Source organism: Oryzias latipes, chromosome 18, assembly GCF_053564925.1.
Source record: "Oryzias latipes strain Hd-rR chromosome 18, Olatipes_Hd-rR_3.1".
NCBI classification, from domain to species: domain Eukaryota; kingdom Metazoa; phylum Chordata; class Actinopteri; order Beloniformes; family Adrianichthyidae; genus Oryzias; species Oryzias latipes.
In genome coordinates, this window is record NC_136254.1 from 18,074,061 (window position 1) to 18,087,672 (window position 13,612).

At 42.5% G+C, this 13,612-nt stretch overlaps 1 protein-coding gene across 2 annotated transcripts in view; it reads left to right on the top strand.

The window, feature by feature from the left end:
• The first annotated feature begins 8,948 nt into the window (after window positions 1–8,948).
• Window positions 8,949–13,612, top strand: part of rbpjb (recombination signal binding protein for immunoglobulin kappa J region b) — a 48,943-nt gene continuing 44,279 nt past the window's right edge. Inside the window, exon 1 of one of the 2 annotated variants that reach the window (XM_078936455.1) lies at window positions 8,949–9,203. In XM_078936455.1, the coding sequence (XP_078792581.1) occupies window positions 9,184–9,203 (20 nt within the window). In that variant the 5' untranslated portion in view covers window positions 8,949–9,183. The remainder of the gene's footprint in view (window positions 9,204–13,612) is intronic. The other variant, XM_023965818.2, reaches the window with a different exon arrangement.

A 13,612-nucleotide genomic window follows, 5' to 3' on the forward strand; every position in this document is an offset into this window, starting at 1 on the left:
CTCTCTCCTGGAGCAGCAGGGCGGCTGCCAGGAATGGGACACGGGGTCAGGGGTACGTTCACCCCCTTCTGTCGTCCCCCACCCCCCAAATCCTAATCACCGGTCCTCTTCCTGCGCCAGTCCCCGCCTCTCTTGTCTCTATCGGCCCACAGACAGATAGCCGGCTAAGAGGATTTGGGAGGGTGGAGGGGGGTGTAAAGGGTCACAGCCTTAGCAGTGCTTGGCCAGTGCGTGTTTGCATGCTCCGTGTGTGGGCGTGTCTTTCTCAGTTGTCTTTTTTTTTTTTTTTTAAAGAGAGAAAATTTTTTCTTTTTTTCCCCTGAATTTTTGCTTACGAGCCAGTGGACACACAACACTTTTTGGCGTGTGGATGTGTCTGTGTGCTCTTGTGGAGGCTGAGAGTGTGGGCGTCAAAGAGGCAAAGGTCAAGGTTTGAGAGGTTCACTTGGCTGAGGCTTGTTCCCGAAAAAAAAAGAAAAACTCCCCCCAGCAGCCAAATATGCTGCGGTTAACAAAGTCAGGCTATCTATCTAAACATAATCCCCTAAACAACTGCAATAACAGCCTCTAAGAAGTTGCATAAATATACAATATATCATGTTAACAAGTTCAGGAGTGCAGGGGGGGGGGGGGGGGGGCTGAAAACACTCAGATTATTGGTTTTTTATTCAGCTTTTGTCAAAGTTACTGGCTGATGAGTAAAAAATATCATTTTTCTGAGAAGATAAATTGTCGCCTGTCAAATTTTTTTTTAGACATTATGCTTCATAATCCACTACATCACTCACAGATGTCTAAAGAAAATCGACATCCTGCTCTGTAATCTTATCAGGTTGCTTGTGCTGCGAGTCTTTGCCACACTTTGGCCTCAGAAGTCTTAACTGACACGCAGGCCGAGCCAAACTAAACCAGTTGTGCTCTTAGTTTACCGAATGTGCATATCCCCGGAGGGTTCGCATCAAGCGGAGGGCTTTACTTTTGTTGGAAGGTTCTATTGTTATGACATTTATGACCCTTTTTCCTGATTAGTCTCTTCAGGATCTAAATTCTGGAAACTGGGGGGGGGGGGGATTTTTCTCTCATGTAAAAAAAAGCGTTGATGGAAATCCTGGGTTTTTGGCCTAGACCACCGCAACGGCCAAAAGTTTTTTGGAAGCTGACGTTTCGGCCGCGACAACGAACCCCTTTGAGGCCGTTGTTGCAGCATCTGCTCTTTGTGGCCCCCCCAGATTCTCCTCTAACATGATTCAGGGGTAAACGTGCGACGGGGATGTGCCGGGGTCACATGGGAGCTGGCATCCGAGGAAATGATTCAGATCCGCCGCATCTGAGTCACCAAAGAAACTGCACGAGCTCACGACGCAGCCATCATGTGAGATGTGTCACTTTTTAAAATGTAACTTTAATGCTGATTAAACACTGAAGACGGTTTTCTCTTCTCTTAAGGAGAGAAAAAAGATCTTCCTCAAACCGCCTTTCTGCTTGACGTTGGGAACGTTTTTCACATTTTTGATTATTTTTTGATGAAAAAGGTTTTCTAGTGAGCCAGAAAAAAACAAGAAAAGTTTGAATTTTCAGCCTTTTGTTGTTGTTTTTTGTGTGTCTTCCACTCACTTACCAAGCCTGCGTGATCCCTTTATGGTTGCAGGGTTGCTGGGGCCTATCCCAGCTACTCAGTGGTTGAACTAGAACATTTTGGAAGGGGGGCAAATGAGAACAGAAAGAGTGGATGAGCTGGCAAATAAGAAGTATGTTTCAAATATCGATGGTATTACATTTTTATATTTCCTTTTATAATTGGGGGGGGGGTTCATTGTGCAGAAGTAACCCAGAAATGACATCACGGTTCTTGCAGCTATAGCCTAACCCTTTATCTCTGATAAATAAATTGGTCCTGGAGGTGGAATGCAGATTTCAAACACAGTGATTCGGAAAACATCTAAAGTAGACTTGAAAAGGAGATTTGATTTCTGGACATCTGTATGATCTGACATTGTTTTATTCAATATTCAAGTTCGTCTTTGCGTTTCTTTTAAAGATTTAGAATTTTGTTATGTCTAAGGAATCTCCAAAGACACTCGGCTGAAAGGACCGAGAAGTTTTCTCTTGCTCAAAATGACATTTTGCTTGATTTTTCTTTTTTCAATTCCATTATGCTTTAATGCATTTGCCATGTTTTTTGGAGATCTGCTTCTTGAATCAAAGAGGGATACGCCGAAGAAGAAGACAACAAGAAACACAGCCAAGTCAGGCCGGAGCAGGGCTCGTATAACTTTTTATGAAAACTTCTCTCTCTGGTGTAAACAAGAATGAAATCTGCAGCTCCTCGCCAGATCCAAAACTGGCTGCAGAGGAGACGTCTTTGTCATTTCTGCAAATGACCATTTGGATCTCTGTGATGGTTGAGCACCTTTACTGTGAAATAAAAGTGCTAACTGTGGCACGATCCTGAGAGCTGTGATTAGCCCTAAGCCTTGGTTTGTAATGCTTCAGAGCCACCGCTGTACGTCCTTGAGATGTGAGCTTCTCACTCCACATGCTTTTGAAAGCTTGAACTCACCATGAACCAGTGAAGTCCAGGAAAGGGGAAACGTCTCTTTCCTCTTGCCTTCGATTCGCCTCTCTTTCAAAAGAGCGCTCTTGCGAAACCGGTGGATTCAGCTCCCCTGACAGTCTGCAAACTTATCACCCTGTCTTTTTTCTTGTTTTTTTTTCTGTGAGAGCAGTTTGTGATGTCTTTGGGGCCTTATTGTCACGACAGTCATGTGATAAAAGCGGAAGGTTTTAGGACGGGAGGGCAAGGGGGAGCAGAAGGGGTCCACCCCCTGCACCTTCAGCTCCACCGTCCTCTTCATTTGTCAAGCTGTCTGCTCCCGTTCCCACCTGGATTTTCACTTGTGGCAGACGCCAAGCAGCTAAAATCTCGCTCATGCTCATGTATCTCAATCTCACATCAACATTTGTTGACTGGCTTATAGGCCGGGATTTAGCCAGCCCCCACTGTGGGGTGCAGGTAGAATGTCAGTAGAATGCCCCTTAAAATGCATAGAAAGCCATGTTATCATCATATCAGTGAATCTATCCATAAATCTATTTCTCCTTTGATCTATTTTGTCTTATGAGTTTTAAATTGAAACTCTTCCTTAAACATTGCATGTATCGGGCTCACGACCGGCACAAGCAGTTTTACACACATTTACATTTTTTTGGTCTTTTTTTTCATAATAATTTAATTTTCGATCTAATTTGGTATTTAACTGTTTTTGTATTATGCTAGCTTATTTGGCTAATTTGGCATCTACTGAAGTCTTTTTAAGCTAATTTGGAGTTTAGCTAGCATTTTAGCCATTTTAACTTACTTAGATATTTTTAATGTTTTTTTACGCTATTTTGGCATTTAACCATTGTGTTGGCATTATGCTAGCTCGTTTAGCTATTTCAGATATGTGTTCAATTATATACGATATGGTGGCACTTTGGCTTATCGTTAAGCTAATCGCTCTAGCGTTTTAGCAAACATTTTCAACTTTTTTTTTCAAAGAATTTTGCATTTTCGGCTGCCACATTCAGCTTAAATACATCATTCACTCTTGAGTTAGCATATGTAATGCTACATATCTGTTTATTTGTTTGTTTTTTGTTGTCTTATTGTGTTTTTTATGTTTGTGGGTGTCTGTTTCTTTTTTTGTGGTAAATTTTTATTTTCTATGGTCAATTGAGGATTTTTGTGGGTCATCAAGTTTTGGGGGCAGTGCCGGCATTTGGTAGAACCCCCCTCCCATGCCATTTTTAGTCCTTGCTTGTCTGATAAAACCCATTTGTTTGCAGCTGTAAACAGAAGGTCCACCGCGCTCTTCCTTCCTGTTTTTGTCTGGCGTTGACCCCCCCCCCCCCCCTTCTGTCACATCCACATTCATCAGCTCGTCCGTCTCCGCACTTGACCCCTGAGCGTCTGGACCCACCTGTCTGGCTCTCACTGTTCTTTTTCACGGGGAAAAAGTTTCGCCATCCTTCTCCCACTGCATCAAATGACTTCCAGTCCAGAGAGCTGGCAATAGCATTTAACTCCAACTTGCACTTCCCCTTAATTGGTTTGACCTCTCGCTATAGTTTTGTTTTCACTCGCCGGCTCTAGCGGCGCAGCAGCTTAGCCGGATAAGCTGGATGTGAAAATTGCTCGGCCTGCAGAACAAAAAGAATCATCCTAATAAAAGATCATTCATTCCTGATAGGCACGACGTGTTCTTTTCTTCCAAACAGACAGATGAGATGGGATGCTCATAAAGGATATCTCCACAGGAGGACCAGTAGTCTGCCTTCTGTCTCACTATTCTGTTGATCCAGAACCATAAGCTTAACCAGTCAAGGGAATTTATAGACTGAAGGCTTATGGCTTTAGATTGCTGGTGTTGGCTCTGCGTCTGTGAAAATAAATGTGGTTTTTTTTACTCCTAATGAGGGCATAACAAGGTGGAGGAATTGAGATACTGAAAAAAAATGACCAAAAGAAAGGAAATAAAATCAAAAACGGATACTTCCATCATATTTGAGGGCTTTTCGTTACACCTGCTGTGTTTCACCAAGACTTTGAGATGCAAACTAACCTCTGCTTTCCCGTTTTCAAGTTTCTCTGAAAAGCAGTGGCGTTCGTGTGGCTGTGACCTCCTTCTCCGCTGCGTTCAGCTGTAAAACATTTTAGGGGGGAAAATTTATGCTTCCCTATTCAGCTCAGAGTGTAACTGGAGGTTCTCCACCGACTATAAAAAAAAAGAAGGGGAAAGGAAAAGCGGTTGAGGGCAGGATGAGGTCCTCGTCTCTGGCACTTCAGGCCACGGGCCAGGCACGCTCTCTGCCTCCCTTTTTCCCCTCATCTTTTGGCAGCACAGAGAAGCTCCATAAAGTGAGTTGCGCCTCTAAAAAGGTTTAAAAAAGAAGAAATTGTACATGGATGCACTGTGGCGGATTTTAAACGGTGGTTCCACAAAGACAGAGCGGTATTTTGGGGATTTTTCTCTTGACCCTTTAAAATACTTTTTGGGGAGTGTCCCAAAGAACAGGACAATAAGAAGGCTTGTAGTTCTTGTAATGTTTGTCAAATTTAAGAATAGTATGAGTTATCTTGTAGCATAGTAGCCGTTTGGAATAGAAAAATTCAATGCTATTTTGCTACAAATTCAAAGCATGACATAGAATTCTAAGATTCGATCAATAAAAAAATAAGAAGGTTACGTTGATATACCAGACACATTTGCCTTTGATGTACCTTAGGACCTCCTCTTTTAGGAAAGCATCTTTGTTACCACAAAAATCCAAAAAAGAAGCAATTTTTAGGGATCGCAGCCACGAAAAAAAAATTGAATGTACAACGTATATCAATTTTTCTCTTCTGATGCCCAAGCACCCCCCCCCCCCCACACACACACACAAACCAAGGGTCCTACATGTCTAAGGTGCTATTCAAAAATGAAAGGGGAGGGGCCCGTATCCATGCATGGGAGGGGACCACTATCCACCTAAATGTATAAGGAAGAGGGAAAGTCAGGAACAGCTGCTAGACTGGCCCCCAAATGGTGAAACTACCGTCCCCCAGCGCCCCCAACGATTGGGCCCAGGTCTCCCCAGCCCAGGGGTTCCGACCCCCCAGGCCCCCCACCCCACACAAAGAGAGAGAAGCCAAGGGGTTCTATAGTCGCCGTTTTCAAAGATGGGGGGCTGTTGCTAGACAATTTCCACCTGCTTGGCCCCCACATATGCAAATCTTACGTCACTTCCTAGCTCCCAAAATTTGTATATTTTTTGTATGTTTGTTGTTCCAAGCTTGTTATGGATTTTCTTTTTTTTTTATCTGATTCTTTCCTGTTTAAAGGACCCCACGAACACTGTGATCACAAGGTTTCATGTTTTCCTCAATCTGAATGTGTTTGGTTGTGTGAAGGACTGGCAATCTGTGCAGGATGTTCCCCATTTTCGCCATGCAATACCTGGGATAGGCTCCAGCAACCCAGGGACCTGAATTGGATTAAACGGGTTTAGAAAATGGATGGATATTATATAGGGGTATACTTGTAATGGGTCAGTATAAAGTTTAGGAGGAAAAGGTATTTTCAATGCAGACTGAACCATTTGACTTTGGTCTAAATGGGGATGGATTTGTCTGTTTAAATGCCATGTTTGTAATTTCCAACCAGCTTCAAACAGGAAGTCAAAGTTTGCCCCTACATGTACTGTATATATCAAGTCATTGAATACAACAACCAAAGCCTGATGTGAATAGAGAGATGGACGACATTTTGAGGGACTGTAAGAAGAGCGATTTCTGTGCAAAACCAAACCTGATACGCCTCCTCATCTTTACAGGTGCAGCCATTTGAACCAGGTGTGGGACAAAGAATGCCATGTGCAAAGGCAGCCAGAAGAGGGTAAACTTAACTTGTATTACACCACTGAAAACACTGTCTTCCATGACCTTTGTGACTTTGAACATTGGATTAAACACCCAGGGAGTTGAAACTACTAACCTCCCACGTCTTTAACTTGTTAACTATTTCTTAATGGTTCTCATAGATACTTGAGTGTTTTAAAAAAAATTGTCCTAGCAGTGATTTTTACAAGCTATTGAAATACTATGTGTATGTTTTTTTCATGTTTATACAGTAAAAAGCTACTTCTCTTTAAACAAAACAGCCGAGTACATATCACACACATAGCATCTAACAAACCAAAGCTCTGACTTCAGTGTGGTCCAAGAGGCCTTCATTTTTTCCCTCTTTGATGTTGCGAAAAAAGAAAAACCCTCCCACTAGTCACTTGTCAGGTGAACAAAGATCCCAAACGCATTTAAATGGAAGCTGAAGGACCTACATGAAGGTTTATGGCGTTCCGGCTCCTCCCAGATCAACAAGACTGACCTGACCTGTTTGTAGTTGGGATGATATGACACAAAGTTTAGGAATGCACTGTTGCTGGGGGGTGGCCGAGGCAGACGTGCAGAGGGAAGGGGGGTGACGCCTGTGCCACACTTGCGAGCATAATCATTATAAATAATAGGCTCCCTTGTACTTTTGACTGGGGTTTGGTGTGCAGGGTGGTCATGGGACTCCCCGATGTGATGGCAGTGTGCTAATCTGCGCTGTATGGCCCACTCACGTGTGTTCACGCCATTGTTTCCTCATTGGAAATGAGCTGCGCAGCGCTGTTGGAAAAAACTGTACTTTTGTGGCGTTGTTCCGTTTCTTCATTCAGATAGACGTCTGTGTAGCCCTTGTGCTATCCTAGGCACTTTAACATTAGGAGTTGGGTCATCTAGACCCACTAGACAGTGCTCTGAACCTTTTTTCTTCAATGATTTGTGATCTTCACTGGTGTCCATGGATTACATGAAATCTTTCCACCTTTATCCACCTTTGTCATGGTAGGGAGAACACGTCAATGCAAGGGTGGGGTCATAGGATAGCACAAGGGGTAGAAGCTCCTCACCTTTTGTGCAAGATTTTGTACTTTTGTGGACAAATGACAAATCACCACCAGAAAATAACCACTTCAAAACAAATCCCATTCAGAGGTGATTTGTAATCCTTTATGTAAGTCACTTATTAAAAAAAAGAACTCCTAATAGTAGCTGAATTATTTACACCTTGGAAAATGTGCAAGACAAAAACTTTTACTCAGTTGTGTTAGGTTATGAATTTATTCTACACATTGGTGAATGTCTCTATTCCCAAAAGAATCCCATTTGTTGTGATCAAACAAAATTTATTAATGAAACACATTAAATAATTTTTTGGGGTTTTTAAATAATACAATGAAGAATCAGAATCCTTTAATGTCATTGTTACACAAGAAGCTTGTGACAACAGAAATCCTGGTGCTCTCCAGCTGTTAAATAATATACATAAGTAATGTGCATATACGGAATAAAAAGAGAAAAACAATAAAGAGAATTTGTGGATCTATGGATATATATGGTACAGACCAAAAGATTGGGCACACCTTTCCATGGGAAGGTGTGTCCAAACCTTTGGTCTGTACCGTACATTCCTACATTCATGTACTGCACATAACCGTTATTGCACTTTCTGAACTGCTAAATATTGCACATGATTGGTAAACAGTTGTTACAGTTTTTTTTTTGTAAGAATCATATGTTGTTTAGGAGGTCGACTGCTCTGGGGAAAAAACTGTTCTTAAGTCTGTTGGTGCGTGCCTTGTGTGATCTGTACCGCCGGCCTGACGGTAGAAGTTGAAACAGGTGGTGGTTGGGATGGTGGGAGTCCTTGATTATATGTTTGGCCCTGCTCATTATCTAGTTTCAGAAAAAGTTACATCAAAAAATACCTGACTTTGTCCAACTGGTGTTATTTTGTCAGCCGAAATGTATTGCTTGTTACGGTTATTGCAGGGTTGATGCTCAAATTAATAAATTAAAGCTACAAATTAATATTTTGTCTGCACAAATAAGTATTTGGTGTACAAAAATTAATAATTTTTGGGCGCAAATTAGTATTTTGAAGCCACAAATTAGCAGTGAGAATGGATAATGATTTTAGGTACCTTTATTTTGTTATTGTAGTGTTCTGTAATGCAAGCTCTAGTAGCTGGACTTGTACTGTAAAATGACAGTTTTACTATGTGTTTTTCCCCACTTTTGTCACGTCTTGCTCTACTTTAATGTAAATACATAAATCAATAAAAAGAAATAATAGTATTTAAAAGTTTAATTAAACCTTTTAAACATGTGCTTGAGCCTGGGAAATATAGGCTCCCTTTGCCACTAGCGGTTTTCCCCCCTTAGACCAATCGGTGCTGTAATTTATTACCCGGTAAACACGTGGGAATAGTATTCCAGCACCACAAGATAAACAACGAGCCAACTTCCAGCAGAATCTCGCGATAAGGGAGGCGTCCTCTGTGCGCCCCTATTATGAGAGTTTTCCTAATCTCGCGATACCTTGGAAGTTTCCCACGCCTGTTGTTGTGGCGTCTGCCCTTTTCGCTCACTCTCTCACCGTGTGTTGCTGTTATCCGCCGCCTCCCCTTTTTCTCTGTCTTCCTCGCCCACCCCCTTTCTCTCCGTCTCCATCGTCCCTACACCTCCAGTCGGCTTCTGTTGTCTCGGCAGATTGTAGTGCGGTCGGAGCGAAAGGATATCGCGAGTATTGGAGTTTTGGTGAGAGTTTGTGGAAGATGGCGCCTGTTGTGACAGGGTGAGTCTGAGGTTCAGTGGACGCGGTGGGGAGCGGAGTAAGAAAAAAATACAAGTTATTAACGTGAAATAGATGAATTATACACCACATGTGGTAGCTAAATGTTTAGTGAATTGCGCTGTCCGCGAGCTTGCTGGGAAAGCAGCGGCATCTTTTTTTTTTTCATAGAGCGCTCGCGCGCGAGTGTATTTTTCTGTCTTTACCAGTTCTCATTAGTTGTCTGAGCGGACTGTTGCTGCAGTGTTTGGTGAGCTAGCCCCGGCTAAAAGCCTTCACTTCACACCCGGTGGTCTTTTCTCCCAGACAACGGCCAACTGTTAGCTGGTTGGCTAGCCTCCGAGGCAGACAACCAATGGGACACGTTTCAAAAAATAAATAAATTCCCCTCTAGAGTGATATTTTGTGTAATGCTCTGGCTCTTGGGAGTGTTTGTACGGTTCCTAGAGCTGCAGTCGTGCTGGAAACGTGCTCAGCGGCTGGCCGGGCAGCATGTTTTTACTGACCGAATTCGGGACTTCGCCTAGCTGTCCGATAATGGATGTAAGCTAGCGCTGTTCCACTGAAACACGTTGCTGCTTTGTGACCTGTCTTGGCAGTGGATCTAAAAGACAGACACATATAGTTATAAATTTATATATGTTTAAAAATATATATATAAACATTTTTTTAACTCGGTCATTCGCTATAAATATTAATGCATTTATAACCAGTTGCGTAGCTATTCTGCGTGTTAAAATATAGGTGCTACTCACGACACAAACAGTCTCTTAATCTTGAGAAAGCTTTGCCCTTTTCTTACCTTTTATTTTGCCAGACTTTCCCAGGATGCACATTTTTCTTAGATGCATACAATCATGCGTTTAAAAAATGTTTTGACAACTGGTTAATTTTTGGTTTATTATGTGTTATTTCCTGCTTTGCAACTTATTTATTTTTGCAATCATGACTCTAACCTACATGTAGTAGTAGTATTTTTTTCTTTTCTAATGTTTTTACCTCTTTTGACTAGTGCTTCCTATCAACCCACTATTGTTTAGGTCATAAGTTGAACTTCATAGTTGTTGCAGAGTCAACTGAATTGATCTTTTAGGTGTGTCTGTTCAGCAGTAATCCTCACAGACAGCTCACGGGGTGACAGACATTTGCAGGGGTTCCTGGAGGTGTGTGTATGGTGGTGGTGGGGGACTGTTGCTGGGCGTGTTCAGTTTGGGGCAGCAGTTGGGGATAGTGTTGGAGGGGGAAGGGGTGTGGAGGGGGTCAGGCTTTTGGGAGGGATGGACAAGCAAGAGGGCAGGAGGGTCAGGTCTGGGTGGCTGGCCACCTGTCCAGATGATATCTCCAGATTTGTGCTTGTTTGACTGTGTGTGTGTGTGTGTTTTTCCTGCAGTTGGAGAGATGCTACAGGAAAACAGTGACTCTTGGGTGGGATTGGTTAAAGGAGGATTAACTAAAAATCGCAACACCTATAATTGGCAGCAGAGAATCCCGAACTTGGTTGATAGGTGGCGGACATGCGCTAGTAAACAGAAAAGGAAATTAAAGTAGCCCCTTCCTGCTCGTCCAGTGTGAACACAATGGGCTAAACGCACATTCAAGAATGCATGTTTAGTGTGTTCCTGTACGTGTGTCTTATACCTGGTGCTTGCCTAGCGTTAGGTTTCTTCGTACAATAAATCGCAAATGTATCGTTATCACGATATCAATCTGTGCAATACGGATATGGCAAAAGACAGTGAAAATAGCAATAGATGGTTACCTTAAATGTGCTAATAACAATCTTATGGTAGCTGATTGGTCAAGTATACATTTGACCAATCAGATGGAGCACTTTAATGTTAAATGATGGTCATTTGGAGTATAATTTAAGTTGTGTTGATTCTCATTTAAACTGTTGTAGTGAAATGGAAATGATGTATTTGGTTGTTTTTCTATTTGTTTGTGTATCGCAAGTTATATCTGAAGTTTTCCTCATTAATTTAATAGTTAACTCCTTCATGCGTCCATGTTCCTTGTCAATTTTTTGGTGATTACAGGTGTTTATTTTTCAGTTGTAAAGGGAACAATACTTTTACCGTCAATACCTTTAATGTTAAATCTAGAGAAAACACTCCTATGATTTCCCACAGGATTTGTGTTTACATTTTTTTTTCCATTTTTGCATAAATATGGTTTTTGTTGATATCAAGCATTGACTGTATAAAGGAATTGGACTGCTTACTGAAGATTTCTAGTGCAGTCCTTTTTGTGATAAACATGGCGACTGAGTTGACTTAATTTTAATTGTAGCCTGAAGTAAGCCATTTTCCAAGGGTGACGGCTCACTCACCCGGTCCAGTTAATGATTTAAACTTAAGTCTATCCAGTTTTTATAGACTATTTAACCCTTTTACGTCAGACATGTCGCCGGCAACAACCAAATACCACACTTGACATACCCCGACTATTTTTTTTATACGATCAACATGAATCCACTCATTCTGACATGGAGAAAACGGTTATCTTATCGTTTTTTCTATCGATATGCAACATGTGAAGTGCAAAGCCGCCTCAAAAAAGCCCCTTTCTCGCCAATACAATCAGCTAATCTAAGTCAATGGTGTAAGCACTTCACTGTAAAGCAGAGGTGGGCACTGAGGGCCGCATTCCTGCATGTTTTCCAGCATACCCTGCTCTGGCATGTTCTAATTGGCTGGACACACCTGAACCAGGTAATCAGCCATGAGTAGGGCAAGATTATTGGCTGGACACACCTGAACCAGGTAATCAGCCATGAGTAGGGTAAGACTATCTGGAAATCATGCAGACACACCGGCCCTCGAGGCCTGGAATTGCCCACCCCTGCTGTAAAGTGTTGCATATCGGCGCAAAGCTGCTTTTCTCTGTTTTAGAATCTGCTGGAATTTCGTTAATTGCGTCAATAGTTGAAGAGTTACTGTAGCCAAAGGAATGTCAACACTGGAGCTTAATTTTAGCTCAGGTGTTTAAAGGGTTAAACACATAGGATCTAAGCGTACGTTCAGAATGTTTCTATCTGCTTTCCATCTGCTTTTTTCAAATACCTGACCTCTGATGTTGGATGAATGTTTAGATTGTTACGTTGAATGAACTTTAACAAACAGGTTCCGAATGGTAAGTTATTAGTTCATCAGTTCTTCTTAAATTATTTTAAAGTCAGGATCGCTTAAAGAATTTTACAGCTGATGCAATATGAGTTGATGCAAACCAGTCCACACAAATTCTTTTGATCTTCTTCCTCCTCATCCATAGAGTGGAAAGGAAGAAAACAAAGATGGAGATCAACTAATAAATAGTTTCATTTTCCTGGTGTTTGGAGAAACTGTAGCTGAAAGAGCCAGCACTGTTCACCTGAGATGATAAAAGCATGAATCACTTATTTCAGTACTGCTGAGCCCTGGGGAACAGAATTCCATTTAGCTCAGCGCTGCCTGTCCTCTTGCCAAAAACCAGAAGGGGTGGGTGTTAGTGTTTCAGGCTAAAAGCCGAGCATCAGAGGTCTGGTGTAATGATAAGGCTGAGCCTTTCTTTTGGGACTCAAACTCGTGTTCTTGTGTGCGTTAGCCTGGGCGTGTGGTTTGGGCTCTGAGTGCGCGCGATGAATCGAGCGATTCAGAGTAGAAGTTGATCTGCGTGGTTTTGTGCATACGCACAGCGGTTCCCCGGGGTCTTCTTCTCTTCCCTGCTTTTTTTTAATTTTTTTTTTTTAAAGGAGATATCTAGAGAGAGCAGCAGATGCCCAAGCCTGACCTTTATGGTGGCAAAGGCTCAGATCAGAGTTAAAAGGCTCCCCCGTCCTTCAAAGCATCAGTCCCACGTCCACCCTCCAGCACACACCCCCCCTCACGATCTGCCGCCTAAGGCTCAGCGCGGGTGGATAGGTTAATGACTAAGATGATGCCAGCTGCCTGACGGTGGCTCACCTCAGCTGCAGTCTGCAAAGCGGTTCTCTCTCCAGTCGAAGCTGTGAAAATCTTCAAAGTGTCTGGTGTGTAGGAGACCACAAGCTTCAGAAGTCTCCGCTAAATCAACTGTGCCAAAACCGGACAACTTTAGGGGATTTTCTTTCCGTGTGCACAGGATCCCCATTGTTTTGGGAGTCCACACACATCGATTAATTCCAGTAATTAAAATAGCGCCCGGAGCCAAGAGTTTGGGTGTCAAATTCAACTTGTTTAGTCAAGTGAAGATGAGCCTGTTTCAGCACCACACGCCCATGTTGACTCTATGTCTCTCTTCTCTCTCTAATAGGAGACACCCCAGTGGGTAAAAACGCACATTTATGCATTTTTTTTGGGATCTCTGCCAGTTTGGCACTCCACGTTCCTGGTGCTCAGCCACCTCGCTGCTTTAGTGTGCACATAAATGAATATACAAACGCAGGACAGCTTGTT